Source organism: Dama dama, chromosome 5 (genome assembly GCF_033118175.1).
Source record: "Dama dama isolate Ldn47 chromosome 5, ASM3311817v1, whole genome shotgun sequence".
NCBI classification, from domain to species: domain Eukaryota; kingdom Metazoa; phylum Chordata; class Mammalia; order Artiodactyla; family Cervidae; genus Dama; species Dama dama.
In genome coordinates, this window is record NC_083685.1 from 100,989,038 (window position 1) to 101,013,415 (window position 24,378).

Genomic DNA, 24,378 nt, shown 5'->3' on the forward strand with positions numbered 1-24,378 from the left:
CCTAAACACCAGTCTCTTTACTCAGCCACCCCACCACCACCAGGCACACGTGTGTAAAGGCAGTTGCTCCAGAGAAGGAAGCAGGAACTCACAGTCTCTGGTCTTTTCTATTCAATCAGATTCAACATATTTCATGATGACCCAGACTCTGTGCAGGGTGGTGTGCTGGGCTCTGTGGGGACCACCGTGAGCATGAGTGTACTTTGTAGAGGCTCGAGATTTTAGAGGGAAAGGTGACAAGAAACACAGAAGGTGGGACAGGTTATATTTCCCAAGAGGGCTTTTTATAGCTTCCTTCTATCACCTGAATTTTCTGAAGCAGAAGGAAAGAGGAAAGGAGGAAGAAAGGGAGTAGAACGGAGGGAAGCAAAGCTGATAGTCATTGGAGATCACCTAATTTGATGATTTTTGGTGTTTTTGAATAGAAAAATTGTGTGTTAGGTGTGTGTGTGTATACTATATATATATAGTATATATATATTTACATACACACACACATATAATGGTTAGAACAGGGTCAGGGGCCTCTGCCCCACTCACTCGGCCCCCCTCACCCCTCTTAGATAACCCTGTTTCTCTTCCCCAGGGTCCTCTTCAAACAGAGTTTGAAAACCCTGCCTTAGTCCACGTCTCACTGTCTTTAACCTTCATGAAACTGAGATTGGAGAGGCCTCAGAGATGCTTTAAACATCCCAAAGCCAGAGCCCAAAGCGGTCCTATTTACAAACTTGAACTGTGAGACTTTAAATGCATGCACAGTAAAATGATAACACAGCCTCACGTTGTCCATAACACTGGAAATAACTGCAGTGCTCCCCCTGAATTTTCAAACTTGTTATAAATTGCTCAAGTGGCTAGCTGCTGGCCAGGTGAATTGTTCACTGTCCTTCTGTTCGTACCAGGTAGCCCTGCTGGTTTTAGTTTGTTCACAGAAACACCTGCTCTCCTTGGACAGAATTAGTCTTGAGTTGTCCATTAGACTGACCCAAGGCCATTGCTCGTTGCAAAAAGAAGAAATTGCAGCCCCCTCCTGTGGCAGCAGCTGAGGCCGAAACCTGCCTCTCTTGATCCTGGAGTAGCAGCTAGCACAGAGCCCCTTTAAACAGTATGAAAGCGCTCTCAGCCAGAAGTACATCTCCAGGCTGGCTTCTAAGATTGCTTTGACATTTATAGTATCATTGGTGGAATTCACATTTCAAAAGAGTCATGAAACCTGAGTGAACTAGCCTCTCGACATTAGTGTAGAAATATTACTTTAAGAATTTATGGTTCAGACTCCCTTCCAGAATCCCACCTCTGAATCTCAAAAGGAAAGTTTCAAATTGCCTACTTGTCACCGTCAACTGGAATTCAGAAGCATGGCTCTGCTACCGTCCCCGTCAGGCTCAAGGCTTCAAGAGGACATCAGGGTTCACTTATTTTTTCTTGTTTGGGGACACACCCCAACCTCCTATCCTTCCCGGACACCTGTGGGCAGGCTCAGGTCTGGTCATCATTTCTCATGCAGGTTTTCTCCACTACATTCTTCTCTTTGGGCACCAATCTCATGGGTTGAAGGGTAAATGCTGTGGCTCAGATGATAAAGAATCTGCCTGCAAAGCAGGAGTCGTGGGCTCGATCCCTGGGTGGGAAAGATCCCCTGGAGAAGGAAATGGCAACCCACTCCAGTATTCTTGCGTGGAGAATCCCATGGACAGAGGAGCCTGGTGGGCTATAGTCCATGGGGTCACAAAAGAGTTGGACATGACTGAGTGACTAACACATATCTCCTGAGTTGAATCTTAAATACTGTTTTATTCCAACCCCTTCAGAAGTCTTAGTGCAGAAAGAGAATCAGCTCTGAGTTTTCGATGAAAAAAAGAAAGTCACAGAGCAGTTCAGTAGATATTTTGACCATCTGTTGGGAGAAAAGCCCAAAGGAACACAGAGGAGTTAGACGTGAATTCTGTTTCAAAGAGCTTACCGTCTAGAATGTTCTCCCCATTCTCCTGCTTAGTTATGCCTGTTAACAATATTGGACAACGTCTCACCACTACATGGAGTAGGTTTCTGGGAGACCTGAAGGAAAGAAATGACTTTCTCTCTCCTTCTGCTAGTACACTGGGGCTGATCTCTATGAATCCAGGGGAGAGAAGCAGGAACATTGAGTTGATTCTCCTGGAATCCAGAAAACGGCATTAGAGAACTGAAGTCGATTACAGAAGCCCAGGGGGCACCCAAGAGGCTGCGACTTCTCTGCGGAGACTCAAAGAAAGCCCTGCTGGCCAGAGAGAAGCATCTGGGCAGCTTGTTCCGTGGTCTGATGGATGTCGATGAATGGAAAGATACGATGAGCTGTGTGTGAATGGTGCTGCCTTTATTTGTTTTGCAGACTAATCCAGGCCTCCGCAGCCACATACTTACGGCAAAGCCTTGGTAAATCCCTCAATTCTGTGGTCCTCCTCCTGAATAGCGAGAGGCGTCATGGGCCGGTTCCTGCACCCACAGCACACGCAGCTTCTTGATAGTTTTGAGAAGTTGGCGGGGCAGAGTCTTCCTTCCTTTCCTCAGTGCCTTCCTCTGACTTGGCTTCTCCCCACAGCACCCACTCCCCCGCCCCCACACTGTTGGCTGTTTGAGCAGAACACGGCACAAGGGTTTCATCTGTCCCCCTTCCCTCCCTCCTAACATCTCAAATGTGGAGTGAGAAAAAAAAAGCCTCCTCGATTTTCATACCAAGCCCATTTGGGTCCAAAACCCTAACTTTTCTACTTCCCCCAACTCTTTCGTTCTATTTTCTAGTTCCTTGCTCCTTAGAAATTAGTGAACTAGTAATGCAGGCATCATGGGAATGTATCTGTGGACCCTTCTGAGAAATTCCGGAGTATTCATGTAGAAGGCATTGAATTCCCTAAGCATGCAAACCATAATATTACAAAGCTCCATTGGGAAAAGGCAATCTTTTCAGACCCCCTGAGACTATCCTTTGGGTCCTGAACGGGCCATCTGTTGCCACCCTAAAGAGATGAAACAGTTTCCAAAGTATTAACCACACGTGCCTAGCATGGATCCCATTCATTTGGAAGAAGAATACTCCTGGTCCAATTTGTCTTTAAAAGCAAAGCCAATGGACTTCCCTGGTGGTCCAGTGGTTAAGACTCTGCACTCCCAATGCAGGAGGGCGCAGGTTCGATCCCTGGTTGGTGAGCTGAGATTCCCCCATGCCACACAGCATGACCAAAAAAAAAGCAAAGTCAAGAGGACAAGCATTGCTAAACCTGTTTGTAAGTGGGAAACCGAGAACATGGGAAGACTCTCAGACTTGTTCAAGGCTGCACCAGAAATAGATGGCAAAGCAAGGACAGAACCCAGAGGGATGGCTCCCGAAACTTTAGTCATCCAAGACTTCTTTAATTATACCCATGACTACTGTAGAGCTTGTATTTAAATCAGTTTTGTCTTCCTCCCCCCAAACCCCTATATATATGAATTATTATCCATATATCTGTCTTTGATTAATTAATGGCATATAAACTTACCAGCCAGTGCTTTTTGATGAGAACAAGCAGTTCTTAACCAAGTTGTTCTGCTTCTAGGCAGCAACTATGAAAAGTGGCAGTTTCATGAAACTCAGCAGCCTTTCTCTGGACAAACACACCCTTTTTCTTCAGTTTTTTGAAATACTGAGAAATCTGTCATAGACATCAGCCACCCCTTCTTGAAGTCTCTGATTCCCGAGTACCTCTGATTCCCATCTACAGGTCAGGACCTACTTGCCATGGAAATGCCAGAGAACCAGAATCCCCCTGGGGGTCTTGTCTGAACACAGACCCTCTGTCCCTCCGCCTCTCACCCGTGCTTTGGATTCTGTAGGTCTGGGTGGGGCCTGAAAATTGGTACTGTTAGCAAGTTTCCAGATGATGCCAAAGATGTTGGTCCAAGGCCACACTTTGGGAACCACTGCCCCAACTGCTGACCCAGAACACCAGCTCTTGGACGCAGCCTCTTGATCCTGACCCGTATACTGGAGAGGAGCTGGGCTCTCCCCTCCAAGCCCGAGGGGAGAAGGCAGGCCCTGCCTCCGCCATCAGAACTGCCACCAGCCCCAGGCTCCTCTCCCTAACAGATTGTCAACGGCCCTCCAGCCTGTTTTCTCTTTTTTCCGGGTCCCTGTTGGAGGCAGGAGGTTAGAAGCAGGGGACCACCACAGGAGGTCTGTTCTTATCTTGGGATCTTTTCCTGAGTTCTAAGTAAGCAAATGTTTATACACACAGCTGACCCAAATTAGCCGGAGCTGGGCAGACAGAAATAGGAATAGCCCGTGACTAAACTCCTCATCGAGAACATGAATTCCCCTGTGAGAAGCGATTCATCTTCCTCCCAGGGGATGAGTGAGACGTGTGGCTGACTGAATTTACAACCGTATTTTAATTTGGAATCACACTGACTTATTTTTTTTTAATTTAGCAATCCAAATTCCTTTTTTCAATCCTAAATGTCAACGTCCCTTAAATACAGAATGTTGCCATTTGATACTCCCAGGGCTGTCGGCAGAGGAGTTCCTTGGTGGATTTTCCAAAAAGTCAATGTGGTGCACGGGGATGCAGTTTCACTTTTCTTGGCCCTTGGGGGGAGGGACTGAAACCCTCTTTTCTCTGGAATCCCAGGAAAGATACATGTCAATCACAGAGGCCATGGCAGGCCAATCCAGTGCCCCATGTAACATCCTTTGAGTCCTGGAAAGAAGAGCGTGGGGTACAACCCAGTGTGTGAATCTTCTTAGCTTCCTTCCCAAGTCCTTGCTGAATGGTCATAGCCTCTCCCACTTTGTGGCAGAAGGTTCCAGAAGACCATTGTGCACCTGGCATCAGAGAACTGGACTGTTTAGTCATTTCACAGGGGAATTGTTACCACCAAAGAGTGATGAATTGTAATTCTGCAGGCTAAGATACAGGAAATGAAGCATTTCATGGGAGAGTTAATAAGCTCCACTAATAAGAATCAAAAAGCCTCAGAGATAAGAAGCAGATAAATTCCCCCTAAACCCTCAGCCCAATTAAAACCAATTGAGTTTGGAATGTAAAAGCCATCTCAAGATAGATTCATGCTGTCCCCTTAGGGTTGCTTCTTAAGGAAAAAGTTGTGTCACTCTTTTTAACAGCTTAGTAAGGAAGGCCACACTAAAATCAACTCCTTTTCTGGATTATGGAAGGGATTAAGCCACATCAGTATATAATACCTAGGTGACCACCAGACTGTTGGACAGAGGTGAAGACCTATGGGTTCAGATGGTACAGGCTCACCAGGACCCAGTGGCCCTCAAGCAAATTTGTAGGATCCGGTTGCCTGAGGAAACAGGAGATAGTTTCAGAACTCCATCAGTGTAAATTGCAGCTGTGATCAAAGGCAAGTCAAGACAAGCCTCCTGACTCAGGATGGGGGTCAGACCCAAGTCAGGGAAAATGTATGAGCAATGCAACAGACCCGCACATTTTTCCAGAGCCACTGAGTCAGGGGAGAGGGGAGGGGAAAGAGGCCACTGAAAAGGGCAGAGTTGGCAGAGAGGTTCCTTTTAAGAGTGAAAAGCAGCAAAGAGAAACTGGAGGTGTTAGATCGATGGGAGATGTGGCGGTCAGGCAACAATTGATTTTTTTCCTCCTATCTAAAGGAAGCCCCTTAGTCTCTGGTCAAATTGAGGAAAAAAGGACTTGTCCAGTCTCCTTGGCACAGGGCAGCCAGCTGGGACCAGTCTGCCTGTTCCTTTGGTCAACTCTGCGGTCGTTTGGGTGAGATAGGAAAGTCTGGAGAGAGATGCCTCAGTAGCTCCCCAAGCTCCCCAAGCAATATCCAAGGATAATGGGCTTGACCAGCTGCCGGCACCAGAGTGGAGTCTCCCTTCTCTCCAACAAGCCCGTCCAAGAGCTGGGCTCACATGTGGCATGGTTTTGAGGCTGAATGAGACACACACATTCACACGCATGCACATGCTCACACATTCACACACACAGCCCCAAGTGCCCATCTGGTTAGATATCCAATTTTTTTTTTTTTTATACAAACCAAAGTTTGGAAGACTGTTTCCTTGCCTGCAGCCTGGAAGTTGACATCTGTTGAAGTCATATTAGAATTCTGGATCACATGATCCATTCACTTGTCCAGACCTCCAGTCCAGGAGAATATTCGGTACAATTCTGCAACCACTGATCAACCTCATCACTTCTGATGAAAAGTTACCATTTATGGCTCTGGGTTGTGATTGTTCCAGGGGATCAGGAAAGGCAATGAAAAGGCAGATTTTTGCAAAAGCAAAGTCAAAAATTCATCACCGTGAGGCATTGCTGGGAGCTGGGAGTAGGAGAAGCAGTAGGGTCGTGGAGAGAAGGAAGGCTGGCATCCGGTCCAGGTTGTTTCTGGCTGCTGTGGACTGTGATAGACCAGTGTCCATGTCTACTGGTTGTCAGTGTTTTGAGCATCACAGCTGAAGAGAAGTTAGATGGTCAGAGGACCTAGGCTCCTAGCCCTACCAGTGTGACCCTGGGCGAGTTAATCCCATTCCAGGGGCCTTAAGTTTCCCCTTTATTTTACCATCTCCAAGGTCCCTTCCAGCCCTCAAAGTCTCATTCTGTGCTTCTCTCTCAACACCCTTTGGTTGCATGTTCTTGCCCGACCAGCCACCTACCTGACCCAAAAGGACAAATTGCCTCCCACAACATGGATCACAGCCCTTCCACTGACCTTGACCTCCACCCAGACTTCTGTGCTCAAGGGCAGGGCAAAGCCAAAGAGAGTGGTGGTCACCCCAGTCTCCCCATCTCCCTAAAACTAGAGCATCACCTGTCCCCACCCCCAGGCCTGCCCCTCTTGGGAATCTTGGAATGCCTTGTCTCTGCCACTCCTCTTCCTATCGCGTATTCTGCCCGCGCTGCTCCTCCTGTTTGAGGCTGACGTCCACCTTTCTCTGTGCCCTCCGGCCTCGGGGAAGCGGGTGACCTCCAGGCCTTTCCTCTTCAACTGCTTGTGGCCTGAAGAAGGCGATCACCTCCCCCCCGCCCCCGTGCACAGCTCAGCAAGCACATCGGTAAACACTGCCACGCTGCTCCAGGCCCCAAGGCCCCCTGCTCACATCTGTATCTTTCTGTTTCAGCCCTGAAAAGCCCACCTGAATTCCATGAACAAAGAAAACATTTGGATAGTGACAAGGTAAATTTCTGCAAACCTCCCATCTTTCTGATATTAGACTCTAGGCTATGGATCTCCAGGGGCTAAGTTTGGGCAAACTTCTCCTACAGTTGGCTGGTCCCCTCCCCCCACGCTGTGTGGAATCTTCCTCCTAGGCTCTGAAAACTGTGGAAATAGGATCAGTGATGTTGGCTTTGAAACTGCTATTGGTGAGCTTTTAAAAAAAAAAGATGTCCCCAGTCTTTCTGATGTACATCAGGGCATCCCTACAAGGAGTTTTCAGAGAGACATGAAATGAGGTAGGTAAGGTGGGTTGGCAAGGTGGCCTCTCTTTCATGACAGGCATTTCTCAGCAACGATCAGATGATTTTAAATCCAATTCAGTTGGATTGCGGATACAGGGCTTATTCGAGGCTATTTAAAGGTGAAAGGGTTTCCCTGGTGGCTCAGTGGTAAAGAATCCGCCTGCCAGTGCAGAAGATGCGAGCTCAATCCCTGGGTTGGGAAGATCCCCTGGAGAAGGAAATGGCAACCCACTCCAGTATTCTTGCCTGGAGAATCCCATGGTCAGCGGAGCCTGGTGGGCTACAGTCTGTGGGGTCGAATAAGTTGGACATGACTGAGTGACTAAACAACAGTAGGAGGCTAAAGGAATTCTGTTTATTTCTCTTTCTTTTAGCGTTTGAGGGGGAAATTAGCATGTATTCTATACCTTCAGAGCAGGTCTCTGCAACTTGAATTTATTGATACTGTAAGTGCTAATTAGGGAGCACCAGCAGTGCCCCTAGAAGGAAGGCCAGCAGGTGTCCTCCTGGGAGGTCACTGCTAGAGAGTCCTAGGCTGGCAGCTAGTGAGGGGGTGGGGGGCGGGGAAGAGGGGCAGAGCTCCAGGACTCCCTAGAGCTGCTCATGGGAGGCTGTGCTTCCTGCTGCCTGGAGAATAACTGCCTTTCATCAGAACTGGAGTGAGCCCCAGACCCCCCTTTGGGGGGCCAATTAAGAGATTCAATACAGTGAGATCAGAACCCAGAAATGAGGGCCCTGAAGTCCAGTTACGGCTCTGCCACAGCCAACTCCATCTCTGCAGACAACTCCATCATCAAGAAAACTTTAAGGCTCAATAAATACTACGTCTGTAAGTGTCCTTGCAGCTTCAATATGGGTCTCAATCTGCAGGATTCCTGTTTTCACATCCTAAGACAAAACTCAAGGGAAAAACAGGAGGAGGGCATGTGTTGTCATGTTACACTGGATGGCGTGAGGTTACATTTCATCTCTGACTCTAGTTAATTCGTGATTCCTTTACAAAATAAGGTTGGCTATAATATAAGCAGCATGATGGTATCAGTTGTATTAATATTTTATGAATAGGTACTTGTCTGCTCTTTAATTTTGGAGCGCTGAGGTGGACCAAAGCTTTTGACATCTTTGTCTTATTTCTCCATCCTGAAATTACTAGAGAGGTTTAACTAGATGAGTCCTCCTTCATCAAAATGTAGAACAGGGATATTCGCATGTTTCATTTGTAAGAAGGTAATGCTTTTTCCTTTTGAGAGAAAGGGGGTTTCTTTCGAAGTTAAAATTAGACCATTTGGCTGTATGATACTGAGAGTGGAATTAATTCGATGCTTGTGTCCGACAGGCTGAAGACACCCTGAAGCGCAAGGCAAGAAGCAGGTCTGACCGTGCGGCCGTGGTGAAAATGCACATACTCCAAGGTAGGGTCGCCCGGAATCGCTAATCCAGTGCCCGTCAGGGAGATGGGAACGTGGGCCATCGTTCAAGTTTCTCTGTCTCTGCACTGTGGCTGAGTCTGCTTAGAAAGGAGCCACTTCCATTCCGAAGTGGGTTTTGAGCTGTCATCTCGTCATTCGAGGTCATGTAGATGGTCAAATCGAGAAGCCACACGGTGGCCCAGAAGGTACCACACTTGGGATCCGATCTGAGCTGCACTGCTGCTCAGATTTCTGTAAGCACGTAGGGAATATCCAACGTGTATCAACTTCTTTTAAAATGTCCATCCTTCATACTAGTAATAAACGTTTAGTTTCAGAAGAGTTTCCCTGGTGGCTCAGCAGTAAAGAATCTGCCTGCAAAGCAGGAGTCTCAGGTTCGATCCCTGGGTTGGGAAGATCCCCTGGAGGAGGGCATGGCAACCCACTCCAGTATTCTTGCCTGAAGAATCCCATGGACAGGGGAGCCTGGCGGGCTACAGTCCATGGGGTCACAAGAGTTGGACATGACTGAGGCAACTGCGCATGCAAGGCTTACAAAATGATGTTTACTGAGGAGACCAGAAAACAAAATGATATTCACAGTGGAATTCAGGAAAGCAAAGTATATACATAAATTGTATTTATAGTCAGATTCTATGATGAAAAGATAAAGACCTAACAATAAATACTGTGTAAATAATTAAGAAATATACCCAATTATTAAAAACAGTAGATTCCAAGTGGGGGAGGTTTCCCAATGCTTTCATTTCTTTTGCATAATTTTTTTTAGTATTTTCTACACTTACAGCAATATATATATATATATATATAGTTCAGTTCAGTTCAAAAAAGGAATATTATCTGTTGCATCATTAGCATCTTGAATTAAAATATCAGGCTATGAACCCCGAGAATCGGATGCAACTGAGCACACACACACATTAATAGAACAGTGGTACTATGAGGTCTGGAAAGATCTCACCTTCTAAATTTTCAGAGTTGAGCAGAAAGCAGCAAAGTCTCATGGAACCCTAACTTCTGGTTCTGCCTTATTGCAACAACTGGCTTTTAAGACTCTCTTCCATGTTCTTGCACAGAAATAAGTCAGGGCCTTGCCCAGAGAGGAATAAAGAGTGATTTAGAGTTTGTCAGTGATCTTTCTACCCTGCCAGTGATGAGAAACTGAGCTGCCTATTGGATATATTCATTTTTTAAAATCCCTGTTTAATTAAATAACCATTTCCCTCCAAAATTGTTTCTTTTACAGCCAGGTCAGGACATTTGAATCAGTTGGTATCACAACCTCAACAGGTCTGAAACCCTTAAGAAGTCATGCTATCACAATTATTACAAATGTGTGACTCTTTTGCAACCCCATGGACTGTAGCCCGCCAGGCTTCTCTATCCATGGGATTTCCCAGGCAAGAATACTGGAACGGGTTGCCCTTTCCTTCTCCAGGGGCTCTTCCCGACCCAGGGATCAAGCCTGCGTCTCCTGCAGCTCCTATATTGTGGGCATATTTTTTTACTGCTGAGCCACTAGGGAAGCCCCAATTATAACAATAGATAATATTTACTGCCAGCGCATCATGGGCCGGGTAGTACCCAGGCCTCCTGCATTTCAGGCGGATTCTTTACCAGCTGAGCCACCAGGGAAGCGCATACAGATTGGATGGGCATGCAAATGCTGTCATTTAAAGTCAGCAAACGAGGCAGGCCCTGTGGACTGTTTGCTTACAGAATCAACAAATTGCACATTCCCCCCCCAAAATCCTCACAAAGCCAGTTTCTCTAACACTTCTATGCTCTTCAATTTGCCTTTATTTGGAAGTGTCTGGTCTTTGCTGCTAATTCATGTGAAATGAGGATGATTGCATCGAAAAATTATTAGGATGGTGGCGTACAATGTGTCAGAGTTTGGGTTACAGAGGCAAGAAACAGAATAAAAATAAAACCACAAAAATGACATCAAATTCTAGAGCCAATCCTCTTGATTTTAACCCCTCAGCCTCCACTGCAGAGAGACCAGTTCCGACTGCCCAGATGAAGCTGAAAAGAGCCCGTCTCGCAGATGACCTCAACGAAAAGATTGCTCTCCGGCCGGGGCCGCTGGAGCTGGTGGAGAAGAACATACTCCCTGTGGCCTCCGCTGTGAAAGAGGCCATTAAAGGTATTAGCACCAATGGCAGGCTCCACGCTGGGATCTGAAGGCAGCCATGGCTCTGAAGTGCTGGGGTCCTGGGGGTGAAGGCAGCTCACTAAACAAGAGTCTATCCAGGGGTAACTGTTCCAGAATGTTCCCAGAAATCCCAGGAACGAGGGAGAAATTCCCAGCCATCCCCCTCCAATGTCAGGTTGACATAGACCAGGGTGGTTCTGGTCAAGCAGGTCAGAACGTCTCCCCCATGGGGATCCATCACTCTGGAGTCATGGTGCGCCTTGGGTCCCTCTTTTAAAGGGGTGGAGACTGGCAGAACAGAAAGAGCCCTGGACCTGAGTGGGAAGAACTGGGCACTAAGCCCACTTTGGGCTCTGTGGGCTGAAAAGTGTTAGTTACGCAGTTGTGTCTGATTCTTTGCTTCCCCATGGACTATAGCCCGCCAGGCTCCTCTGTCCAGGGAATTCTCCAGACAAGAATACTGGAGTGGATAGCCATTCCCTTCTCCAGGGGATCTTCCCAACCCACGGATCAAACCCAGGTCTCCTACATTGCAAGCAGATTCTTTACTGTCTGAGCTACCAGGGAAGCCCCCCCCCCCCCAAAAAAATATAAATATATATATATTTATTTATTTAAAATATACATTTAAATATATATATTTAAAAAGCTGATCCTCTGTCACAAATATTACACATCCTTTTATCAACATGTCCTATACCTTTTTTGTTTGTTTTGTTTCTGTCCTTTGTCTTTTGATTTTCTATGTAGTATATTTTACCTGTAGCAGTTTTTAATTTCTGTATAGTTCAATCTCTTAATCTTTTTCTTTGGGTTTCTGAATGTTATTGCTTACTGAAAACACTTCTTACCTCAAGAATAGAGTTATTCACCTATTCTGTTTTCTAACATGTTTATACTTCATTTTTATATTTCAGTCTTTATGCTGAAATATAAAAGTACTTATACTTTTATATATGAGAGTGCATGGTTTAAGAGACAAGGTCTAGTTTTCTTTTTTCCACAATTTTAGCGGTTTATTTTATGATGCATCTTGATCTCTGTCTTCACAAGGCTTTTTTACATTGGCCTGATTTTTCTCATGTTTCTTGGCTACTCTTAGAAGTTTCTGGTTGGTGAAATTTAGGATCAGTTTCTTATATGCCAACTTCAATCCTGTGAGAATGTTGTTCAGGATTGCAGTGAATTTATAGGCTAAGTTATGGTGAATTCATATGTTTAAATTATATGAATTCTTCTGAGGCAAAAAGATAGTATCTCTTTTCACCTTCACAAGCCTTTTTTAAAAAATTTCCCCTGGTAAGGTTTTCAAAAATAAATTTGTATCAGTTATTGCTTGCCTCTGGGAAACCTATTAATTTTGCACATTTATTTTGTAACTGGGTTGCTTCGAAGATTTTCTTAATAGTTCCAGTAGTTTCTCATTGTATCTTAAATTGTTTGGATATATAATCACATCATCTGCAAATAATGAAGATGTGCTTTCTGCTTTGTTCCTCCTTTCTGTCTGGAAGTGCTGGCTAGTAGTTGAAAAGAAACATCATAAATTGCAAAATATCATTTTAAGTTACATGCAGTATATGCATAGCACAAATTATATATAATTTTTTATATTTTATTTATAAATTACCTATTTGTATTTATAAATGATATATAAATGATAACATAGAGTGTATTATACAAGTCAAATATATATTTTATTATACATAAAATATACAGGTATGTATCTAACCTATAAAATTATATGTATGAATTATATAAAGCACATGTAATTTATATAACTTTACATTATGCAGTTTTATTATATAATTTAATAATTATTGATATATTACATAGTAGAAAATTATTATTATTGCTACATTGCCAGTGCTTCAAAAATAGTATTATAATGTTATATATTGTATTGGCCAAAAAGTTAGTCCAGTTTTATTTGTGATGTTGATGATAACACTTTTATTTGATTCAGTCTTCCTTGGGAATTTCTCTAGTCATTCACCTCTAAATATGATACTGACTTTTGCCATAAACAGATATTCTAAGGAAGTGTTTGTTCTAGCCCATTATTAACAGTAGCTTTTAAGATGGATGCTTAGTTTTTAAAATGCTTTCCACATTCATGAAAAGATGACCATTTGAGTTTCTTTCTCTCTTCTAGGAATGTGGTACTACTGTCTTTCTTAATCATCCTTGTATTTCTGGAAATAAATCCTACACGGATATTTTTCCCCTAGAAATTGCTAGAATTTTATTTGTGAATTTTACATCTCTTTTGTTATTAGTTGGGATAACAGAAGCTGCTAACCAAACCACAAAATTTCAGCTGCTTAACAATAGACATTTATTTCTTATTTATAAATGGTCCAGAGAGGGTTTTCTTCTATGGCAAGCCTTTCAGACACACAGACTCTTTTGGTCTTGCTACTCCATCATCCCCTAGCACAGAGGCAGCAAACTTAAAGAGCTAGATAGTAAGCAAGCTCTCCAAGCTGTCACAACGACTCAGCTCAGCCATCATAGTGGATGAGGAGCCGCAGGCAATACATAAACAAGTGGGCATGGCTGTGTTCCAATAAAGCTTTATTTACAAACAGACAGTAGGCTCACCAGCTATAAATTTGCAAACCTGTGCCCTGCAGCCTTATCATCCTCCAAATCTCGCCAGAGAAGAGAAAAGAAAGGAACAGCAGTTTCACAGAAACATCTCTATACTATGGAAGGGGGAGGGGGATGTAAATTTTGATGAATAGCTTTTGATCAAGAACCTGAACAAGAGTCATGCTGTGGGCACAGAAAAAAATAGCATCTGAGAGGCACTTGATATGCATTGTTTGATACTGGTAGAGTGTGTCAGTGTGGACAAAAGGAAGAGTCGCAGATGACCAACCTTGGTTTCCCTGTTGGTCAGCTGGTTAAATGGCAGCCATGTATCATGGGAACTGTGAGCAGAGGAGCAGATCAGGGGAGAGATGATGAATTCCTGTTTCATGTTGGAGCTGAGAGATCCACAGGAACTCGAGGGGCAGGGGTCCAGTAAGCAGGGGTTTCTACCAAACTAGACTGCAGAAGAAAGTCTTGGCCTAGAGCTAAAGACTTAGAAGACTATGGGAATTTAAACTGATGGACTTGCTAAGAGATCCCTTTCATGTATTCATTTCTTCATTTAATGATTATGGAGCATCTTCTGTGTGTCAGGCACTATTCCAAGTGTTTGCAATATATTAATGAACAAAACCTACAAAAATGTCTGCTCTAGCAGAGCTTATATTCTAGTACAGGAGACATAGATGATCAGCAAAACCTGTGAATAATTATATATCCTAATAAAAAGTGATAAATGGTGTGAAAATAGAAGTTGTGCAGGGTACAGAGTGCCCAGTAGAGGGTGGTTGGATGGATGGAAGGAAGTATAAAAAGTGAAGAAAACAATGTATAAACAGAGGTAGGAAGGATCTGTGAAGAATAAAGAGAAGGAAAAGCTAGAGAAAAAGGTGGTGGAGGTTGACCTCACCCAGGGAACCCCCATGCGTCAGCCTGTTCATCAGCAATCTTTCAACGTGCATGAATTTCTACCAGCAAGGCAATGGCATCTTCAGTTCAGTCTCTCAGTCATGTCCAACTCTTTGCAACCCCATGGACTGCAGCACACCAGGCTTCCCTGTCCATCACCAACTCCCAGAGCTTACTCAAATTCTTGTCCATCACGTCAGTGATGCCATCGAACCAGCTCATCCTCTGTCATCCCCTTCTCCTCCCGCCTTCAATCTTTCCCAGCATCAGGGTCTTTTCAAATGAGTGGCATCTTATGACATGTCATCTATCTTATGACATGTCATAGGGACAGAGGAAGCTTCCCAGAGACCAGCTATAGAAATAGGCCTCTGAGTAACCCTTCCAATGGCAACTGGTGGTCCCCACCCATCTCCTGGCTGTCACTTCTCTGGATCTCATCCTCCACCCTCAGCAAAGCAGAGACTCAGGGTGGTGGTTTTCTGTGTATTGTTCTCCTGGCCTCTGTGTATTTTCCCTCCTTGGACCACGCACCTTTCCAGATGTGTTTACATTTTCCAGCTCCCTCCACAGCTGTGCGTCTGTGTTTCTGCCAATCCCAGAGCGAAACGCTCACTGTCTTCCTCCCCGCCCCCCGACCCAGGTTTTATTCAAGACCAACTTTTCTTCAACACGAAGATGAAATAAACTAGAACACCTCGCAAGGAGGCTGTTGACAGAGAACCAGCCCCCACTGTGGGGTTTTTCTTCTCCTTGGCAGCTGTCCCCACCCTTGCCCTCAGCTGAGTGTCTGTAGCAAATCTTTCCACCTACACCTTCCTCTCCTTTGGGATGCCAGCCAACCATCACTCTTCCGGCCTGCAGGTATATTTTCTGAGTCAGGGAGAAGTTTACAGATTCCAGCTGGAGGAAACTTAGGCTTGTGTGGGCTACAGTGATATGATGTGAAAGAAAAGGGGGTTTGTTTTTTATGTTCTTTTTTGTTTGTTTTGTTTTTTATGTTCTTTTTGGTTTGTTTTGTTTTTTAATTTATTTATTTTTAGTTGGAGGATAATTGCTTTACAATACTGTGTTGCTTTCTGCCATACATCAACATGAATCAGCCAAAGGTATACATATGTCCCCTGCTCCCTGAACCCTCCTCCCACCTCCCTCCCCATCCCACCCCTCTAGGTTGTCACAGAGCACTGGCTTTGGGTTCCCTGCATCACACAGCAAATTCCCACTGGCGATCTATTTTACATATGGGAACGTGTATGTTTCCGTGCTGCTCTCTCAATTCGTCCCACCCTCTCCTCCCCTCACTGTGTCCACGTGTCTGTTCTCTATGTCTGCGTCTCCATTGCTGCTCTGAAGATAAGTTCATCAGTACCATCCTTCTAGAGCCACTTATATGCATTAATATACAATATTTGTTTTTCTCTTTCTGACTTACTTCACTGTATATAATTGCTTCTAGGTTCATCCACCTCATTAGAACTGACTCAAATGCGTTCCTTTTTTATGGCTGAGTAATATTCCATTGTATATGTGCCCCACAGCTTCTTTATCCACTCATCTGTTGATGGACATCTAGGTTGTTTCCATGTCCTAGCTATGGTAAATACCAGGCTTTCTGGCTTTACTGACACAAAAGGAGACTCAGGGCTGCCTCCTGGCTACATCTCATAGCCTGCACCTGTTTTCCTGTTTCTCCTACTTAGAAAACCACCAACAGCCTCTCTCTCTCTTAGGCCAGAACACTGAATGCAACAAGTGTGACGTGATGGAGTGATAACTTGCGAGACCTGAAGTTGTACACTGGAGTTGAGCCTGACTTTGTTCTGCTTGTATGGTCATTGTCACTTCACACTCTCAGTTTGGAGAGCTCTCCTCCAAGCTTGTTAATCCTCTCTCTGGTCATCTGAGTATCTTCTTCACTGCCAGAGCATCCCTTAGCTACCAAGGAAGCTGTTATTGTCCAGAGGCCTGGCTTCTGCTTGAGGAATGGAGAACCCCGGCTGGCTCTCCAGCTATTTAGACAATAAAAGGGTCCTGGGGTCCTGTTCCAGTGAGCAAGCTCCTCCACCCTAAAGTGTCCTCATCTTTTCCTTGGATTGAGCCAGGCTTCCCACCTGAATGCCTGAATTCATTTTTTCAGCTCCTTTAACAAAAAATTAAAAAAAAAAAAAAACCCTGCAATTCAGAATGAAAAGAAAGTGAAATTCAGTCAGTCAGTCAGTCCTGACTCTTTGCGTCCCCATGGACTGTAGCCCTCCACGCTCCTCTGTCCATGGGATTCTCCAGGCATGAATACTGGAGTGGGTAGCCATTCCTTTCTCCGGGGGATCTTCCTGACCCAGGGATCGAACCTGGGTCTCCTATATTGCAGGTGGATTCTTTCATGATCTGAACCACCAGTGAAGGCTGATTCAGAATATACAGCCCCATTTTCAAAGATAAAGTCATTCTTTCTATCACTGTAACCTTTCAACATAGGAAGCAACATTTCTGTCCCTGGGGGATGGCCCAGAAATCATCCATTTACAAGTGTCATGTACATTTTTCTAAAAGATCCTACGATAGTCTTAGCTCACTTGTAACCCCAAGGCTAAGACTTTATAATAAAACAAAACAAAAATTCTTGTTTACTAGAAATCCAGTCATTCTTCAGACTCTCTGGAAGTCTCAACACTCTCTAATCGTTAATTTTGAAGGCAAATAGACACTAATCATGGCCCGTAAACCAGATGGCGGGGTCATTTGTTTGGCAAAACTTTCTCATGACCAGAATCTATCATTCCATAATGAGAAAGGATTTCCAAAGTGCAAATGATCCTTGGGGGAAAGAAACATGTGATAAATACTTTTCTGAGGAAGATTCTAGGAAAGGTGGTGGGAAAAGAGAACCAGGAAGCCGGTAGCTTTGGGGGTCGGGGAGGTCAGGGAGGAAAGTTAGGGTGTTCTAAGATGACGCTAATGTATCTTTACCCACCTAACAATCTTCTTTGTCCCTGGAGAATTGGTTTCAATAGTTGATGCAGCTTATCTGTTTTTCCCAACTCCTGTAGTCCTTAGCATCAGGGTCTGTCTAGAGACTTAAAGTGAATTTCTCTTTTTTTTTCTTTTTAAACTTTTTATTTTGTGTTGGAATATAGCCAGTTAACAATGTTGTAATAGGTTCAGGTAGACAGCAAAGGGATTTGGCCATACACATACATATAATGAACATGTATACTGTAATTTGTATGTACGTAAAGAGTCAGACACAACTGAGTGACTAAGCATATGGCACATAGAAAGGAAGGTGTTGGTCGCTTGGCTATGTCCTAGTCTTTGCAACCCCGTGCATTGTAGCCTGCCAGGGTCCTCTCTCCATGGGTTTTCCTAGGCAAGAATCTTCCTGACTCAGGGATGGAACCTGAGTCTCCCACATTGCAGGCAGATTCTTGACCATCTGAGTCACCAGGGAAGTCCCTGGGTCAGGAAGATTCCCTGGAGAAGGGCATGGAAACCCACTCCAGTATTCTTGCCTGAAGAATCCCATGGATAGAGGAGCCTGGTGGACTACAGCCCATGGGGTCACAAAGAGTCGGACACAGCTGAGCCACTAACACTTTCATTTTCATGTGTAAATATTCTCCCCCAATAAAGTCAGTTTCTAAAGTGCCAGGAATTTGAGGTAAAAGAATGCTTGTTCCTCCAAAGTCCCATGTCCACCTAATTCTCTTCCTGAAGCCATCTGATCCCCTTCAAGAGCTGTGGGCTCCACAGTCTTTGTTGGACAGTTCAATCAGTCTCCTCCAGACTGTAGTATCCTCAGTGTATAGGAAACTCTTTAGGCGGGAGCTGCATTTAAAACTAGCTACTGGCACCCGATCACCTCCTCCCTCAGGAAGTGGATTTGGCTTCCACCTCTTCCAGGAGGATGTTAGGAGAAGGTCTGACCGAGAATTAAAATAGCCATCATGGTGCACCGCTCAGGCTTGCATACAGATAAGCGAGTGAGGTTCGTTCTCACGTTCCACCCCCTGCATTCCAGCCCCTGGTGTGGATCCAGAGGAAAGGTAACCAGGGCCCTGACTATCTTACTGTAATCTCGGAATTTTAAATGTTTACACAGAGGAAAGTCCAACTGACTCATTCATCTAATCACTTCCGAGAGAGAGAGAGAGAAAGAGGGGTGGGGGTGCGCCAAGGGGCCAGACTGAGATCCCCAAGAGGCCAGGCCCGGAGACAACCCTGTGGGCATAGCTGGGGGGTGATGTCAGGACTTCCCGAAGCGGGTCCTTGTCATCACACAGCCCGACGTGTCTCCAGGGACAATAGCCAGCGCCCTACACTCCAGCAGCTCCCAGCGAGCCCCAGGAGATTGGAGCAGGGGCCCTGGGTCACAACACGGAGCCGTGTCCCTGCAGCAGCCAGATAAGGTGACCTCTGTCCCTCTTCAAGGAGCCTGGCCTGAACCAGGCAGGAGAGGGGGGAGTGCACAGCCTTTCCTGCAATGTCCCTCATGCTCTGGGGAAGGTCTGCTTCGCTTTCCCAGAATGAACCTCTCAGTGTTCCTGGCTCCAGAGTTGTGCTGACTTTTGCACAGCTAACCACAGGATCAACTGCCTCTTGGGTGGTCTTCTTTACAATTTTTGATCATGGTGAACTTGAGACAAACAGATACTCCTACCAAAACCAATAATAACAATAACAACAGCTAGAAATGATTGGACGCTTGTGTGTCAGGAACCTTGTGAATAACATAAAACATATGTCAAGCTCAATGCTTTTTTTATTGTAAGAAAGCTATCTCATTGATTTTTTAAAAGACCTATTTATTAATTTGGCTGCCCTGGATATTAGTTGTTGCATGCTGGTCTTCCTAGGTGGTGCTAGTGGTAAAGAATTTGCCTGCAATGCAGGAGACATAACAGACATGTGTTCGATCCCTGGGTTGGGAAGATCCCCTGGAGAAGGGCTTGGCAAACCACTCCAGTATTCTTGCCTGGAGAATCCCATGGACGGAGGAGCCTGGTGGGCTACAGCCCATGGGGTCGCAAAGAGTCAGACATGACTGAGTGACTCACAGCGTCAGAGTGAAAAGGACATGCTGATTTAGGACCATGGCAGCGGGGCTCCACAGTCCTCCCACGCCTTCTCTGAGACGATGGCAACAAGACTGTCGTGATCCCCTGGCTCCTTTATTTTCACAGTCAGGGTGTCACATTCATTCCTTCAGATCTCAAAAGCTCAAGTAAAAGATGTCATGAAGGATGGAGCTGTCCTTAGCCCACATGTGCAGAAAAAGGGGCACAGCTGATTCCTATGTCATTAGCACCCCCTCACCCACCAGCCCAGCAGGTCTTAACATGTTCCCGGAACAACACACATCTGACAACCTCCCTGGAGGAAAACCGATTTTGCCACCCCCTCTGCTGGGCCTCTGAGCATCCAAAGCTGGACCTGCAGTCTTAGCTCAATCTCTAGAGAACTGGGGCCAGCCTGGACCTTGTGATGACCGCCTCTACAAAACAGGGATGAGAGATTGCAGTCCTTACTCCGACTTCCTGGGCCATTCTGAAGCCAAACACAAGTTGACCGTTTCTGTTACTGCTGCCACTGCTAAGTGGCCTGCTGATTTGAGCTACTATCTTTTATGTGTGTGTGGGGTGGGGGGGAGTTGTTTGTTTTTTAGTGTTTATTTATTTGGCTGCGCTGGGCCTTAGTTGCACACAGGCTCTTCGATCTTTGTTGCGGCACAAGGGATCTTTCTCGTTGTGGCATGTGAGACCTAGTTCCCTGACCAGGGACCGAGCCCAGGCCCCCCGCATTGGGAGCATGGAATCGTAGCCACTGGATCACGAGGGAAGTCGAACAAACTACTATTTTCATCATTATTATCTTTCCACTTAAAATCATTAAAGGGGAGTAGTCACGGGGTAAGAGAAATTTTCTCTCTTTTTCCATCCCCACCCTTCTTATGATATTTCTACTTGAGTTAGAACCCTTGGACAACTTTGTGGTTTAATTAATTCACTCTCATTTGTATGAATTTCAGATGTGATACTCTTTTGTGGGGTGGGGGGCAGGGAGGCAGGGGGTGAATTCTTTGCCTCGTGAAGGGTCAGATCACACAAACAAGATCCGAAGTGGGGAGGGAATATAAGATGCTAAAGCTTGGCCATCAAGGGTCCTATTGGGCAGAGGCGGCTGACTGCCCCCGGGGGCTGGCACAGTCAGCGCTGGGCTCTCTGAGTTGGTGTGTGCTCAGGCCCTGTGCCAAGTAAACCCCAACAAAATGCTGTAATTTCTGGGGTTCATTCAGTCGCTCAGTCGTGTCCAACTCTTTGTGACCCCACGGACTGCAGCACACCAGGCTCCCTGGTCTATCACCAACTCCCAGAGCTTGCTGAAACTCATGTCCATCAAGTCGGTGATGCCATCCAACCATCTCATCCTCTGTCATCCCCTTCTCCTCCTGCCTTCAATCTTTCCCAACATCAGGGTCTTTTCTAATGAGTCAGTTCTTCACATCAGGCGGCCAAAGTATTGGAACTTCAACTTAAGCATCAGCCCTTCCAATGAATATTTAGGGCTGATTTCCTTTAGGACTGACTGGTTTGATTTCCTTGCAGTCCAAGGGACTCTCAAGAGTCTTCTCCAACTGTTCAAAAGGATCGATTCTTCGGCACTCAGCCTTCTTTATGGTCCAACTCACATCTGTACATGACAACTGGAAAGACCATAGTTTTGACTAGACAGACCTTTGTTGCAAAGTAATGTCTCTGCTTTTTAATTTGCTATCTAAATTGGTCATAGTTTTTCTTCCAAGGAGTAAGCACCTTTTAATTTTATGGTTGCAGTCACCATCTGCAGTGATTTTGGAGCCCCCCAAAATAAAGTCCGTCCCTGTTTCCTTTGTTTCCTCATCTATTTGCCATGAAGTGATGGGACTGGATACCATGATCTTCATTTTTTGAATGTTGAGTTTTAAGCCAGTGAGGCAGGCTTAATACCCACCCAACCCCAACTCCTATGCCCAGCTGGCCCTGAATAACACATGTCATCTTTTAAACAGGGACAAAACCTTCTTTAAAAAAGATGTATGTATCTATTTACTTCCTTGGCTGTGCTGTGTCCTGTTTGTGACACATGAGATCTTCCATCTTAGTTGCAGGTCTTTTAGTTGTGGCATGTGGGATCTAGTTCCTTGACCAGGGATCGAACCCAGGGCCCCTGCATCAGGAGTGCAGAGTCTTAGCCACTGAACCACCAGGGAAGTCCCAGGACAAAGCCTTTATTTAATTCCACAAATAGAAGTAGGATTTGAAATGCCAGTGAAAGCGTAGTTTCTAAAGTAAAGAAATTAACAGGTTGAGTTACAATGGAAGCATATTCATAGGGGCTTCTGGAAGGACCTGCCTGGGAAGATCACACAATCCTCTGGAGAAAGGGAAAACAGTATAAAAATTCCTTCACATTGTGTGAAAACAACAAATTGAGCTTCTTTGCAGAGCCCAGGGTTTGCTATGAGAAAAGAAGGGAGGGGATGAGCTAACTCTGGACCCTTAAAATAGAGGGTGCAGGCAGGGGTGCGGTAGTCTGAGACCAGATGGGAGAGAAAAGTGACTCGTGATTGCAAAGAAAGAGCGGACATTTGTCAAATAACTCTCTGTTAGAAAATGAATCGGTTTCTGATGCACATATAAAAAGTACTGGCATGTATTTATTTCAGATGATACATGAACAGATGTTTTATATTCTTCTCTGCACTTTTCTATTATTTCAAATTTTTATAGATACAAATAAGGGCCCTTTGGGAAACAAAAGTTGAAAACTAAAAGTTCCTATTAAGACAGTCGAATACTGTGTAGCTGTTACCAAAAAATTGAGGCCGATCTCTATGTGTTCACATACAAAGATCTCCAAGAAGCACTGTGAGGTTAAAAAAAAAATTTAAAAAAAAAAGCAAGTTTCAGAACAGTCTATTTCACCCAGTCCTAACTGAATGAAATGCTTTTTAAATCCGTGTGTGTCTTGCTATATGGATAGAATTAAATCCAGAAGAAGAAATAAATCATTAACGCAAGTGGGATTATTATATACCTTGTTATGTTCATTTCATGTGGTACAAATTTTTATAAGTAAAAATTACTTTTATAATCATGGAAAAGTGACACTGAGTTTTATAAGTAATCCTGGAAGCCGAGAAGCAGCAGTGCTGGTCCCCTAGCCTTTCCAGGTTAGCAGGCTGCCCAGAGACTGGCGTTCTCACCGGCTCTGTGCTTGTCCAGCCTCCCTCCTGACTTGACGCTTGCGTGTCTGAGTGGGGGTCCGGGACGCATGCCAGCAGCCGTGGCGATGACAAGCCCCAAACCACGTTTGTTCCATTACTTCCAGCTTCTTTCCAATCTCACCGGTGAGAGCTCCTCTCTCTTATCTGCTCAGAGCTTGAGTCAAAAGTTCTTGTCAGTGTGATTGCAGAACCCCGGACTGGAAAACTTGCTGATAATACGTAAATTCCTTTCCAAGAGCTGTGCCTGCAAGCAGGTCAGGAGGGCTATGTGGCCTCGGCACATTTTGTACTCTGCGCTTGGATAATAAGAGAGGAGATCTGGCAACTCAGAAATGGGAGGGACATTCAAGGATGTCACCACAGTCCCATCTGGTCTGGTAACCCCACTTTCCAAGCCCAGGCCTGGGTTCCCCTCCCGACACCACACAGGCTGCTGGGGAAGAATCTGAACATGTGCGAGTCACTGGGGATTTCCAAAATAGACACAAAGATAAGAGGAATAACAACAAAATCCAAAGAATACAAAAAAAATAATAAAGATCATGCTCCAGTTTCTGAGACACATTTATGGCTTTTTATAAACAGATATGTGTTTGTTGAATGGGGCTTCAGTACACCCTGGTGACATTAGCCCTCTTTTGACTTTTAGAAATTTAAATTTAGGAGCTCCCCTGGCTTATCCTTAATAGCAAAGTTTGTAAAACATTTCGTGCTGGGTGCCTGATTTGTATTTGAACACGAGGCAAATGGCACGCTGTCACATCAACTTCACCTCTGGTCGTAAAGCCCAAGGGAGACAGGGGGCCTTCTCCTCCAGTGGCCCACATTCTTTCCTTCATCTTCCCTGATTTAGCTTCAGAAAGATAGGGGTTCACATAACAAAATGTGCAGGAATGGATCAACACTAAGTAAAGGTTGACAGGTGATGATAGACCTTTAGTGTGTCACTCACTCCTCCCTGCCAAACATGCCACTTTTATAAATGCAAGTCCCCCTCTACAGAGTAAATAGAGGAGAGACCACATCATTTTAAATATACCTTCACTCTTACCTTGGGCTTCCCTGGTGCCTCGGACAGTAAAGAATCTACCTACACTGCTGGAGACTTGGGTTCCTTGAGCTGGGAACTCTGAAGGCAGCTGGTAGTGCTCCGGATGGGGGTGACACCTGGAAGCGTGTCTGCTGACCCAGTCTTGGCTTCCCCTCCCTCAGGGAACCAGGTGACTTTCTCCAAGTCGACGGATGCATTTGCCTTTGAGGAGGACAGCAGCAGCGATGGGCTTTCTCCGGATCAGACTCGAGGGGAAGACCTCCAGGGCTCAGCAGGATCCCCCCCAGACACGAAAGCTACAGAGACCCCTGTGGCGGGTCCTCGCGGGACAGTCCAGGTAAACAAACCCCCTTCCCGCCTGCTCATCTCTTCAGTCTTGAAATCACGGCTGCCGCGGTGGGTTTAACGTAGAGATGTTTCTTTAGACCCAGAGATGTCTCTTCATGACACATCGTCCTGTTGCTAATTCTCACGGTGTTCAGTTCAGGGTTCTGTGTGTGAAG

At 45.2% G+C, this 24,378-nt stretch overlaps 1 protein-coding gene and 1 non-coding gene across 4 annotated transcripts in view; one reads left to right on the forward strand and one right to left on the reverse strand.

The window, feature by feature from the left end:
* MYOCD (myocardin) overlaps positions 1–24,378 on the forward strand; it is an 87,913-nt gene that overhangs the window by 33,237 nt on the left and 30,298 nt on the right. For 2 of the 3 annotated variants that reach the window (XM_061143511.1, XM_061143512.1), the window contains exons 3-6: positions 7,124–7,179; positions 8,800–8,875; positions 10,881–11,042; positions 24,037–24,212. In XM_061143511.1, the coding sequence (XP_060999494.1) occupies positions 7,124–7,179; positions 8,800–8,875; positions 10,881–11,042; positions 24,037–24,212 (470 nt within the window). Of the gene's footprint in view, positions 1–2,371; positions 2,416–7,123; positions 7,180–8,799; positions 8,876–10,880; positions 11,043–24,036; positions 24,213–24,378 lie in introns of all 3 variants that reach the window. The other variant, XM_061143513.1, reaches the window with a different exon arrangement.
* TRNAR-CCU (transfer RNA arginine (anticodon CCU)) lies at positions 21,735–21,807 on the reverse strand. The gene has a single exon. It is a non-coding gene; the product is annotated as a tRNA-Arg (tRNA).